At 39.5% G+C, this 13105-nt stretch overlaps 2 protein-coding genes and 1 pseudogene across 3 annotated transcripts; 2 read left to right on the top strand and 1 right to left on the bottom strand.

Moving 5' to 3' along the window:
- Positions 1–5597: 5597 nt before the first annotated feature.
- Positions 5598–8049, top strand: LOC126593239 (iron-sulfur assembly protein IscA-like 1, mitochondrial). The gene is made up of 3 exons (XM_050259237.1): positions 5598–5853; positions 5964–6081; positions 7668–8049. The coding sequence occupies exons 1-3, from the start codon at positions 5664–5666 to the stop codon at positions 7765–7767; spliced, it is 408 nt and encodes a 135-aa protein (XP_050115194.1). The 5' UTR covers positions 5598–5663; the 3' UTR covers positions 7768–8049.
- A 1659-nt stretch (positions 8050–9708) lies between these two features.
- On the top strand, positions 9709–12441 carry LOC126593227 (F-box/LRR-repeat protein At1g67190-like). Of its 2 annotated transcripts, XM_050259224.1 has the most exons (3): positions 9709–10039; positions 10429–11567; positions 11658–12441. In XM_050259224.1, exons 2-3 carry the CDS (start codon positions 10653–10655, stop codon positions 11901–11903), a joined length of 1161 nt encoding a protein of 386 aa, XP_050115181.1. In that variant the 5' UTR covers positions 9709–10039; positions 10429–10652; the 3' UTR covers positions 11904–12441. The 2 variants fall into 2 exon arrangements, with proteins under 2 accessions (XP_050115181.1, XP_050115180.1); XM_050259223.1 differs by having other exon boundaries at positions 9712–10039; positions 10429–12441.
- Positions 12442–12512: 71 nt separating this feature from the next.
- On the bottom strand, positions 12513–13105 carry LOC126593606 (NDR1/HIN1-like protein 10; annotated as a pseudogene).

Below are 13105 nucleotides of genomic sequence, written 5' to 3'. Positions count from 1 at the left end.
TTTATTCACTTATATATGTTCCCAAACATATTATGATAGATCAAATAATAATTCAAAGTCCAAAATTTCGTTATGGACAAAAATACAAGCAATTCACCAGTACTGAAGTTGCTACAAAAACTGGAATCTTCCCCAGCCTAGAAATCCAACAAAGCTTCGCCTCCTTTTCTCTATCAAATTTTTGCAGCTGCTGCTTCTCTCCAATGGAGCTGAATTTTGGACACCCTCTAGTTCTTGAGCAGATGAACAACTTTCAAGAAGGAACCATTTCTGTTTGAGCCACGGAAATTAAAGTGTTAAAGCTCCAAGCATGACAGTCGGATTCTTGCAGATTTCGAAGCTGCTGTGATGTTTCGAAGATCTGGAAATATTTAACCATTAGTTCATTCTGAATTTTTGATATGTTATGAAAGAGACGATGAGGAACAACTTCAATGAAGAAAGCATGCTGATCTGAACAATAGAAAATGGAGTTTCGAAGCTCACAACAAATCTGACGGGTTGACAGAAAAATAATAACCAGTCATTCATCATACCTGAATTTCTTGGGTTATACAGCTCCGAGGGATCTCAATTTTGGATATGTTGTAGTTCACAAGTTAAGGAACAACTTCGCTGAAGAAAGTTTGTTGATCTAAGCAAGAGCAAATGGAGTTTTTGAAGCTCACAACAGGTCTGACGTGTTGACAGACAAATGATGCACAATCACTCGTCGTACCTGAATTTCTAGAGTTGTACTGATCTGATGGCTCTCAAATTTGGATATGTTGTAGTTAAGGAATTAAAGAACAACTTTCATGAAGCCAAGTTTGTGATTCGAGCTACAGATGATGGTCTTATATTGAAAACCAATTCCGGGTGTTAGGAGAAATGAAAAACAATTCCACCAAAGAAACATCATTATGATGTTTCATCATTATGGTGTTTTCATCATTATGATGCTTTCATCATTGTGATGCTTCCATCATTGTGATGCTTCCATTATGATGTTAATGCACCAACGGTTACACCTTCTGCAATTCCACTTATTCGGGCCTAGCAACCTTCATCAACAAAATCTATGAAGAAAAAGTCCGGGGCTACCACTTAGAAAACAAAAGAATGAAGTTTTGGTACTTACGACATGGACTATTAGCAAGACACCTCATTCGTCAACTCCCTCGACTAGAGACTTGGGGGACTCCCACCATATGCTACTACGCCTTGGTACTCAAAAGTTCGTGACTACTCAGTGACTTGGATTTTTCAAGTCTCCAACCGAGAAGTTTTCCTCACTCGGGAAATTAAGGGAACACTACCTCAAACTACATGCTTCACTCACAAAGCTTCAACAATACAGGTTTCAACAAAAGCAAAAATTCAAAGAACTTTATGAAGAAGGCTTTGGTGTATTTAACACAATATGTTGAAATGAAGCAAAGCTTATTTATTAATATTTTCGATAAGCCACAAATATGTACATATACATGAGTCAAAATAAACAAACAAAAGGGAGCCTTCACAAAGGTTGCTTAGGGGAAGTCTCAGCAGTCGGTAGAGCCCCAGAAAGAGAAAGTACCGGAGGGTGGTTATCCGGAGCCTCAGTACTTGACAAAACCCCAGAAGGAGGAGGCATTGGAGGTTCATCATTTGAAGCTTCATTACCAGGTACAGCCCCAGAGGACGAAGGCAATAAATGCCTTTGGAACAAACCCACAAACCGCTGATGATCAAGTAAAACCTTACCATCAGATTCCTTCATCTGGTCAAGCTTCCTCTTCATGTTTGTAGCATAGTCATGGGCGAGCCGGTGCAACTGCTTATTCTCATGCTTGAGCCCTCTAATCTCCTGTTTGAGACTCATCACTTCAGCAGCCAATGATTCAACTTGGCGGGTTCTAGCAAATAGGCGTTGGGCCATATTAGACACAGAACCTGCACACTGAACACTAAGAGCCAGAGAGTCCTTAACAGCCAACTCATCAGACCGTTTGGAAAGTAGTCTGTTATCTTTGGGAGTGAGAAGGTTCCTGGCCACCACTGCAGCGGTCATATCATTCTTCATCACAGAATCCCCAACGGTAAGAGGACCAGTAGGGGATATGAAGGATGGGCGCCATATGTTGTCTGGAGAAGGCGTGGCTGTCTCTTCTCCAAGGTTCAAGTCAAAACGACGGTCGGAGGGTCCAGACATTTTCAAATGTGTTGAAGAAGGAAGAGGTCAGACAAATCAAGATCTTAGAAGTGCAAGAAATGAGCTTCTACTGGTAGAGATTCAAGTGTGCTGTGGAACTTAATGCCAGCCTCTATAAAAATCTGCACTCGACGGAGCTTCAGAAATCGAAGAGGCGTTTGCTTTCTCAAAAGCTGGGCTGCTCAGAGACCACGAGGGCCGATCTCAGAAATCGAAGAGGCGTTTGCTTTCTCAAAAGCTGGGCTGCTCAGAGACCACGAGGGCCGATCTCAGAAATCGAAGAAGCACCTGCTTTTTCAGCCTCGTCAGCACCTGTCACATGCACACTCAGCTTTGCGGAAATTACGGGCAATCTGTCGAAGATTTCTGGTGAAGTAGAAAGCACGTGAATCTTACTGTTCAATCACCGCTCTCCATATGCACCATCAACTCCTCGGGTACCATATATAACTTTGTCAAAGATCTCTGACAAAGTTTAGGCACGAGAATTTCGAAGTTCCAGCTACCCTACTATTACCCATAAGGGTAAAGGAACAGCACCACTGCTTGACAACTGGAAAGTCCCTATGTGTGTCGACCTCCGTGTTTTGCGGCAAGACAGGTTGGCAAGAACGTCCAACCTTTACTCACATTCGAGAAAAGACTCCCAACATAATTACTTTCTCAAAAACCGGAGTAGCACCGCTTTCCGAATCTCGAGAGTCAGATCCTCGACGGGATTGCTTGTTCGAAAACCGAAGAGGCACAACTCTCAGAACTTCGAGAGCCAGATTTCCTTAGATAAAGCTTGTCTGTAATCTCCACACGTAATATCAGCTTTCCAGATACCACATACCACTTTTTCAAAGTGCTCTGACAAAATTAAAACACGTGAAGCTGGCAGCTCCCACTACATTGCTGTGACCAAGAAGGGTAAAGGAATAGCATTACTACTTGTTATTGGGAAATCCCTATATACATTGACCTCCCTCCTCAACGGACAGGCAAACCTGCAAAAATGCTCAACCCTTTCTCACATTCGAAAAGGCACCCTCAGCATAACCTCTCGAAATACTCAGCTTTATTTCCCCCCGATAATACCTCAGCAAATAAGCCACACCAAGAACAAGAGTATCTCATATCATCAGGGTCGAAAGCAAGAGTATCCCATATCATGCTTTCTCCCTGTCTTTGTCTTTGTCCTTGTCCACACCTGCAGGACAAGGAGAAAGAGAGCAGTCAGTCGGAACCTGAAATCAAACCTCCAATTTGGAACTGACTGCCTGGAGCCTTTGCCTGGTTGCTTACTTAGCATTGCTCTCGAGTACTCATCCTCAACTGCTGTCAAGGTCACGAATTCCACCGGCAAATACCTCATGACAGTTGATCAGATATTGGCTCTTTACACTGAAGCTGCCAAGCGTGGATGAGTCACTATGAAGGAATGTTCTGAAGGACCATTTAAATGCAAAGGTTGCACACCACTTCTGCCATGCAAAAGATTGAAGCAGAAGGTTCAATGGTGAGCTGAAACAGATCACTACAGCACGACACCTTTCCATACCACATTCATTATTCCGTCAACAGCAAAAGTATCCCATATCATCAAGGTCGAACGTACTCTAGATTTGATGGACTTGTTTTGACCCTCAAATTTTTGAGTCGGCCTTATACTCTGAAGGGCACCAGAAAACCCTCCAGCACAGTTCAAGAATAAGCCTGTGGAAAGTTACTTCTTCAAAAGCAAAAGTATCTCATATCATCTCTTATCCATTTGCTTCTCCTTATCCTGGCAGTTGAATGAGAGACAAGGAGAATGAGAACAATCAACCGGAAGCCGACGTCAAACCTCTGATCCTGGGTTGCTTACTTGGAAGTTTGACTGCTTACCTTGTCTGTCACCTCTTTCGGCAGATCTCCTAGCTCGGCGACTTGGGGGACTCCTACTATAGGGTTTGTATCGCACTTGACCAAGCCCGAAACTACAAGTAAGCTTCAAGTGAAATTGATACATTACCTTGTGCGTCAACATCAGCTAAATACACCATTCCCGGATGGAGGAAAGGTACTTCCAGAGAAGGGCAAATGAAGATCAGACCACACTTCGGTACTTAGAAGTTTCGTGATTACTCAAGGGATTGGATCTTGCAAGTCCCCAACCGAGGAGTTTCCCTCACTCGGGAACTTAGGGGAGCACTGTTTGTACCATACTTGACCAATCCCGAAACTACCGAGCACCGGCCAACGCTATACTGTCAAGGACCCAGAAGAGTTCCCCTCCGACCAGGAAGCCAATCACTACTCGACACGTGTCAAGATTAGAAGCCAATCAGAGCGCAGCACGTGTCGACATCAAGAACCAATCACAACATGACACATGTCAATGTGACAAAGCTACAAGTTTTTCTATAAATAGGGGTCATTCCCCCACAATATTGCCTAATGCCATTTTGTGTTAAATCATTCACAAGAACTCACTAAATTGAGAGCTTGATCCTTTGTACTTGTGTAAGCCCTTCACTACTAATAAGAATTCCTCTACTCCGTGGACGTAGCCAATCTGGGTGAACCACGTACATCCTGTGTTTGCTTCTCTGTCTCTATTCATTTACGTACTTATCCTCACTAGTGACTGAAGCAACCAAGCAACCAAGCGAAGGTCACAAAACCTGACACTTTCTGTTGTACCAAAGTCTTCGCTGATTTTGTGCATCAACATCCTATTAACTTGATGAGTTATTACTAAATTTTAAATCATAACCGTTCAACTTTTAGTATGCTCATTTGGTTTTGGATAAAAAACTTGCAAGGTGTTATATTCAGTAATGTTGGTCACTAGTTAACCACATTGTTAGGTTTCACATTAAGTGTGCCCCAATGATGACACATAAGGCTTCTTACCGTAGATCGAAAATTTTGAATTTAATTCTTGTTTTTTCTTTTTTTTATGGAAAAAAAATTCAAATTTAATTCTTATAAGTTGAATGAAACTCATATTATATAAGAATCAAAATCAAAGTGTCTAAGCGTACTAACTCATATACCACACAAATCGGTGTGGAAGGCCTAACGAAACCACAAAAATGTTATTTACCACTTTTACTTGTTATGTTGTTCATTAAGCGTGGTAAGGAGAATCTCGCTTAATGGAATAAATTATGTTTAAAGCCGACTCAACCTTTCCCGTTACGGAAAGTTTCAATCTTTTCAATTTTGTATGTGGCCTTTTTGTGGATTCCATTATTAATTAACACGTGTTCATAAATTTAACTCACTTTTATAATTTACATCCATCAATCAACGATTGAGACTCCATGAGTCACACACGTAAGAAGTGCAGCCTAATTTCTGTCGATCAATTTGTCCACGGAAACATTCAGAATTTCGTTCAGACGCAACGTGGAGGGTTGCGAAATGACGGAACTACCCCGGCACGATTTCACCACGGGTTTGCCTTTAGATCGCAGAGAGACATATCTGGGAAGAAGAAAAGACATTAAAAATCTCACCGATGGCTTCGCAAATTCTGGCGGCGGCAGCCGAGAGGGTCGGACCGGCGGCGAGGCGACAGGCCGTGAGCCTGACGGACGCGGCGGCGAATCGCATACGGCAGCTCCTAGAGCAGCGCCGGCGGCCTTATCTCAAGCTCGGAGTCAAGGCTCGCGGCTGCAACGGATTGTCCTACACTCTCAATTACGCAGGTACGGCGGCGTTTTGATCCTGATCGTCAAGTTTTCTTCTTTTTCTTCAATTTTGATGAGTTGAATTATGAATTTCGTGAATTTATTTGCTCCAATTTGTTCATGTGTAGATGATAAGGGGAAGTTCGACGAATTGGTGGAGGATAAAGGTGTGAAGATTTTGATTGATCCGAAGGCTCTGATGCACGTCATAGGAACGAAGATGGATTTTATAGATGATAAACTCAGGTAAATCATCTCTTCCTCTCTTTTTTTCCCCAACTTTCCCTTTTTTTTGGTGGATTTGTGGGCAACTTGTTAGCATGTTTGGATTCTGAGAAATTGTTTGGTTTTGATTTGAATTGGGCGTGTGTAAATCTTTTGTTTTTTTTTTTTGGTAGAGAAAATGAACTTGTGCTGTGTTAGAAATGGATTAGTTTTTCATTTTTGTAATTATTTCCAGTGTCAATTTAATATTAGATGTTAAAATTGCGCATCGTAAGGATAATGGGTCGTCAAATTTCAGGTTGAATTTTGTGGAGAATATAGAGTTTTTTCACTTTGAGACGAACCAAGAGTCTTCGAAAGAGCCAAAAGTGCTTTTGACTACGTTTGGCATAAAAACTTCAAAGCGTTTTTTGGGTTGTAGAAGCACTCTTTAGTGCTTTTATTTATGAGCAGAAGTCGTTCCTACATAGCAATCCCAAATGAGCTCTTGGAACCATATGACAATCAGTAAGCCAATGTGCTGCAATTGACCATTTTTGGGGGGGTGGGCATTTCATATTTATGGTGGGTGTATTGCCATTCATCAACTCTAACATCATCCCAATGGAGCCCCGCTACCTTATACAAGACCTAGACTGATGCTGCTTAGCGCTGCTATAAACAACGTCAGCTTTAGGTCTTCACCCTCCTTAACTAGTGATATTAAATTTGCTCATAATGTCACCTTCGCCGATGGTCAGCTTTCCATTCCTGTCCTGACTACTACTCTATGATCATTGCATTAAGACCGACAGAGGACCATGATTTAGGGCATCATCACCTCCACCACTGCTGCCATTAGTACTTCAACCTCTGTTTACTGTTGGATGTGTGTGTTGTGCTCGTTCAATGACAAATTGAATGTGCAGTTTAGAAGGGTTTTAGTGAATGCTTCAAGTGGCTTTCCGTGTGCGTGTTAGGAGAGATAATGGTGCATGTTAGAAGGGTTTTAGTGAATGCTTCAAGTGGCTTTCCGTGTGCGTGTTAGGAGAGAGATAATGGTGTATGTTAGAAGGGTTTTAGTGAATGCTGCAAGTGGCTTTCCATGTGCGTGTTAGGAAAGATAATGGTGCACGTTAGAAGGGTTTTAGTGAATGCTTCAAGTGGCTTTCCATGTGCGTGTTAGGAAAGATAATGGTGCACGTTAGAAGGGTTTTAGTGAATGCTTCAAGTGGCTTTCCATGTGCATGTTTAGGAGAGATAAGGGTGCATGTGTATCCATTTTTACATGAGCAGAAACCAAACCATGAAGAAAGATGATCTGCTAATATTATTTTGCTTGTGTTTTTATCTGGGTATATTTTGTTTGCTTTATTTTCCATGAACAAGTACTTGAAATTGGGAACCTTAAGCAGCCAAATGGCATGGCATTTATGCCCCTTGTCGATCTGATGATACGTTGTAAATTTAACCGCCTTTCATTTGTTCGTGAGGCAATGGTACAATATGACATGCTTTGGGCTTAATTCTTCTGTTGGCGTTTATGCTGTTGGTTTCACAACTTGGTTTTGCCTTCTTACTCTCACCTTCCTGGTTCCGCTCACACCTAATTTATTTTCTTTTGGCAGGTCTGAGTTCGTATTCATCAATCCCAACTCTAAAGGACAGTGTGGCTGTGGGGAATCTTTCATGACAACAGGCGGCAGCGGAGCTACCAAGAAGGTATAAAGAATCGTGTGGCCAGCTTGTGATGAACCAACACTTCCACTGACTAATCATTCGTGTTGGCGCTGGCGTAAGTCATAGTAGTCTCTGCTAACTCGGGTCTTAAAGTTCCCATTCTTTTGTAAAGATATTCCAATTTTGTTTGGAAGAACACAATGTATATCGATAAAATTATGTGCTTCTTGAAATTTTATGAACTTTTGTAATGTCAACATGTAGAAGCTGCTGAATTGTGGAAATTGCGTCGGCGGGATTATCAAATTTTTCCTGATCTTTTTTTTACCATTCTTTACTTATACGTGAAATGGTTTAGGTTTGAATCTTATGAATGACGAGTTTGATATTAATTTAATTTCCTACTATTCGGTGTAATTCTATCGTTGAATAAAAAAAGTTCATGGATCTTACTTTTGCTTTTTCCGTATCGATTATAATTTTCTTCAGAATTTGAGGCATTTTGTTTTTCAGTGATATGAGCCATACTGTGTACTAGAAAAGTGAACAGAAAACCTATGAGTCCAAAATTATAACATATAAAATTATATTAATTACGAGTAGTCTGTCGTCCATATTCGTTGAATTTTTAATCTCCTAATAGAATATGCTGTCAAATTCTACTCTCCTTCCAATTTTCAAACAATCAATGGAATTATCAATATACAAGCTCGATCTGTGACGATGAGATGAAGATGATGATGTTGTCTACAAGCTCGATCCATGCCTGGTTGGAGTTTAGAGAGAGTGACCGTACAAATTGTACGGACGAAGGAAGAAAAACCGAGGGAAGAGAGAGAGTGTTTTTGGTCTAGATTTGGTCCCCAATCAAACAAAAAAAAAATCTAAGTTCCAATTAGGTCCCAAAATTTAAGAAAATACATAATTTGTCCACAACCAAAGCTTAAACCACACCATACCACATACGTTCAAGGGTAAAACCGTCATTTCACATCGTTGAAACTAAACATTTCGGGACGGGCTGTGACATTAAAAATATTAAAATATAAATATACTATTGTGTGTGTGTGTGTATAAACATGGGTACATTCATCAATATTAACCAAAAAATTATTGTACCAAAACATGAGTACATTCTTCAAAATCCCAAAAAAAAGAAAAAGAAAAAGATATTAGGCTTAATAATATTAGTAAATTTCTTTGATTAAACTTGACATGAATACATTCTCAAATCAAAGAAAAAAGAATGTACCCATATAAATTTAAAAATAGATTAGAAAAAAATTGAATAGATTTTATATAAAAAAAATGGTACATTTTACATATAACAAATTGGTATATTTAAGAATGAGTACATTTTAAGATTACAAATTTGAAAAATTACATGAATGGGTACATATAATTAGCATGTGTACATTTAGAAAAATAAAAAATGAGTACAAATAATTAAAAAAATATATGGGCACAAAAAGAAATTAATATATGGGTACAAATTAAAATTGAAAAGAAAATTGGTATAAATTAAAAAAGGGTTGCAAATTAAAAATGGGTATAAACTAAAAATAAAAATATATGATAAAAATTTAGCCATAAATATAAATATACTAATTATAACATAACACTAAATGAATATATTTAGAAATAAAAAATATTTTATTATTAAAATAATTAATGATGTTATTAATATCTAAGGATCTTGATCAAAAATTGAAAAAAATAAGGTTTTAATCAATGGAGTAGCAAAAAGATGGATGAGAACCTAATTTCTCCTTATATTAATTACCAGTTGTGTGTCGTCCACATTCATTTAATTTTTAAATTTCCTTATAGATTATGTTTTGGAACTCTGCTATTTTGCTAATTCTCAAACAATCAACAGTTGTCAGTCGTTCACGTTCGTGGACAATAACACAGATGTTGATCTCCTTATGGAATGCAACTTTTTCCCATTTGTAAGAAGGTGAGGTAGGATATAGGATTCATGTAATGGGGACTCATGTGGCATATTGGATTGGGAAAAAAAAAATGTAGCATATTTGCATTCCAATTTCAGAAATTAAATTTCCACATTCTCACGTGCGTAATTACTCACCACTTTCCCACACGTGCTAGAGGAAGACCTGCCGGCTTCCCTCTTCTCTAATCGCAGACTCTTCTTCGTCTTCTCCGCGGACGAAGCAGGTTTTGGCTGGTTCGTTTCTCCACTCGTTTTTCCAAAACCATCGAATCCTGCATTCAAGTTTCTCCCTTTCTCTGATGAATGGGATGATAGTGATCCCGATGACATTTGGGAATTTTGGATTTTGATTTGCTTCCACAGGTAATCCCACCCTAATTTTCTCTCTGTTTTACCCATTGATTATCACTGTATTGAGATCATTTTTATTTAATTGTATTCTTATAGATTTTTGGGTTCTATGTGTTTTTGCTCCATTTTTAGTAGATTGATGCTAAGCTGTTGAAATTTGTTTGAATAATTGAATTGGGTTTAATTTATTGAGTTTGTTTGCTTGGTTTTTCATTGAATTGATGTTGATCCGGTGCAAAATCTGCTAACTTTTGAAATTGTTGACTTGTTTGTAATGCCCAAAGTACTGGATTTTTCCAGTTTCTACTAGCTAATCTTTGCTTTCCATGTTTAATTGTAGTGACAATTACTGATTGATTAATGAAAGTCCAAAATATTGATCTGAATTTTTACTTGTATAGATGATGTCGTGACAAATCCCGAAAAGATGGCAGATTGGTGTTTGGCATGGATGGATCTTGGTTTTTCTTCTGTTTTGTGATAAACCCAGATGGAATGTTTAACAATTCTGGATGGTTAATTGTGTGGTGAGGATTTCTTTAGAATTGGCTTCTTAATTTTCATGGGGTACTTTGAACTTTGAGAACCAAGAGCTTTCCTCGGTTTTCGTTAATTTATTGGGTATATGGAGCACCTTCCCGTTGAAGTCATAGGTAACATTCTATCCCGGCTTAAAGCTGCCCGAGATGTTGTGATTGCATCTGCAACGTGCAAGAAATGGAGAGAGGCTTGGCGGAATCACCTCCACACTCTTTCTTTCAATTCCAATGATTGGTCCGTCTATCATGATCTGACAACAAGTAGATTGGAAATTCTTATAACTCAAACAATATTCCAAACCACAGCATTGCAGTGTTTGTCAATTTTTATGGATGATGTTGATGAATTTTCAGCCGCCCCAGTGATTGCTTGGCTCATGTATACCCGGGACACCTTGCGGCAACTACATTATAATGTGAGGACTACTCCGAATGTGAATATCATTGAGAAATGCAGTCGGCAGAAGCTTGAAGTCTTGGCATTGGCTCATAATTCTGTAACAGGTGTTGAACCCAGTTATCAGAAATTTCCATGCTTGAAGTCACTTTCGCTAAGTTATGTCAGTATCTCAGCTTTGGATTTGAGCCTTTTGCTTACCGCATGTCCAAAACTTCAGATTTTGGCTCTTATTAATCCTGATATTGCCATGTCAGATGCACAGGCAACTATGGAACTTAATAGTCCTTCACTGAAAAATATCTACGTGGAAGCTGTCAGTTTGGATAAGTTCGTACTAGAGGCTGATAGCATTGAGAATCTGCACCTGAAAGATTGTACCCTTGAGCTTTTTGAGCTTATTGGTAAGGGGTCACTGAGTGTTTTGAAGATCGATGATGTTAGTGTCCTCCATCTCGATATTGGGGATAACACAGAGAATCTTCAGATTGTGGATGTTAGCAGCTTCACGATCATGTGGCCAAAGTTCTATAACATGATCTCAAAATCATCAAATTTAAAGAGGCTTCGGCTCTGGGGTGTTGTATTTGATGACGAGGATGAGGTGGTGGATTTGGAGACTGTTTCTACTTGCTTCCCTCAGTTAACCCACCTATCATTAAGTTATGATTTAAGAGATGTTTGTGGCTTGCAGGGGTCATCTTCTTTGGAGAACGTGGTTGTGTTAGAACTTGGATGGACTATAATCAGTGAGCTCTTCTCCGACTGGGTAGCAGGACTTCTAGAAAGATGCCCTAATTTGAAGAAGTTGGTCATTTATGGGGTGGTCTCAGAAGCCAAATCCCATGAAGAGTGCCAAGTTTTAGCAAGCTTCACCTCATCCATTGTCCGGCTGATGAGAAAATATCTGCATGTAGAGGTTCAGTTTGAATACGAATAAAAGTCCTGCTGACTGCATTGGTGTCTATTCAAATATTGGCTGCACATGATTGTACAATAAGGTACATGGCAGAACTTCACAAGAACACAAGGATTCTATCATCCTCATATAAATCTGAAAATGGAAGCCCCTTAATTTCGTACAAGATTATGCTTGCAGCGTGGTGAGAAAATGTAAATTTACAGATTGATTTTGAAATCAATTTGTCTGTTTATCTCAGGCTTGTGTTTGTTTCATAATATTCAAATGGAAATTTCATATATTGAAGATTATTTTGGGTTGTAGCCGTTTATGGTACTCTATATGGCTACATTCCTGAATATGGTGCGTAGGTTTGGTATGATCTTGTCGCCCCCTTGCTTGAACAGGTGAGCTCCTCTACTTCCATAATTCAATGTCGGGTTGAGTTTTAATCACTAGATGATTGAGTATGAAAAGTATACTTCATCACCTGTTTAGTCGAGATTAGAATAGAGATCCTCATATTGTGGATTGAATTTGTACTTTATATTGCTTGTTTGAAGTATGATTTCTTGAATTACATTCTCTTTTTAGTTATCTCATTGTATGACTATGTAAAAAAAGGGGTCATTTTTTGGACCGAAAATCTCAAATCCGTGGCCAGTTGCTTGGATTTGTGAGGACATGAACATTCCTGCACTTTGTGGCATTGAAACCACTCAGCAATGTTTCGCTTAAACTCAAAGGAACCTTCAGGTTGCAGTTGATGTTGCTAGGACCATAATCTGGTGTCTTGATCTTTCCGAACCTGGCTCTTACCCGAAGAGAAATCTTCACATCAATACTGTAAACACCAGCAGCAGTCTCCAAGTTAAAACTGAGAGAGGTCACGTTCTCCAAATACCGCCAACTGCTGACCTTCAACGAGTACATGATTTAAAATGCCCTAGGCAGTGTCACATTAGCAAACCTCTTTTTTCTATAGTTGGCAAAGACTTGGATGCGGCGGTAATATATGCCAACCTTTTGTTGGGGTTTCGGATGGTGATGTTGAGCGCGAGATTGTAGTCGAGAGTATTGTCAGTGTCGGTGAAATTGAATCGGGTTAGAGAGGCATTGGAGACGGTGAATTGAGGCTCTTTGGGAAGGAAGATCAACCAGAATATGAACATGGTTAGGACGAGGCAGAGTAAGGCGTTGCAGGGGAAGTAGAGGCAGCGGGTGCCGCCCCTTGGAGTCAT

Source organism: Malus sylvestris, chromosome 12, assembly GCF_916048215.2.
Source record: "Malus sylvestris chromosome 12, drMalSylv7.2, whole genome shotgun sequence".
Lineage (NCBI taxonomy): Eukaryota > Viridiplantae > Streptophyta > Magnoliopsida > Rosales > Rosaceae > Malus > Malus sylvestris.
The sequence above is the reverse complement of the archived record's forward strand: the minus strand, read 5'-3'. Positions and strand labels throughout refer to the sequence as shown.

What these genes read in the sequence shown, in the direction of transcription:
- LOC126593239 (XM_050259237.1), top strand. Translation starts at nt 5,664, where the DNA reads ATGGCTTCGCAAATTCTGGCGGCGGCAGCCGAGAGGGTCGGACCGGCG. An exon ending in CTACACTCTCAATTACGCAG is followed by an intron (nt 5,854 to 5,963) that starts GTACGGCGGCGT and finishes GTTCATGTGTAG; the next exon opens with ATGATAAGGGGAAGTTCGAC. An exon ending in TTTATAGATGATAAACTCAG is followed by an intron (nt 6,082 to 7,667) that starts GTAAATCATCTC and finishes TTCTTTTGGCAG; the next exon opens with GTCTGAGTTCGTATTCATCA.
- LOC126593227 (XM_050259223.1), top strand. Translation starts at nt 10,653, where the DNA reads ATGGAGCACCTTCCCGTTGAAGTCATAGGTAACATTCTATCCCGGCTT.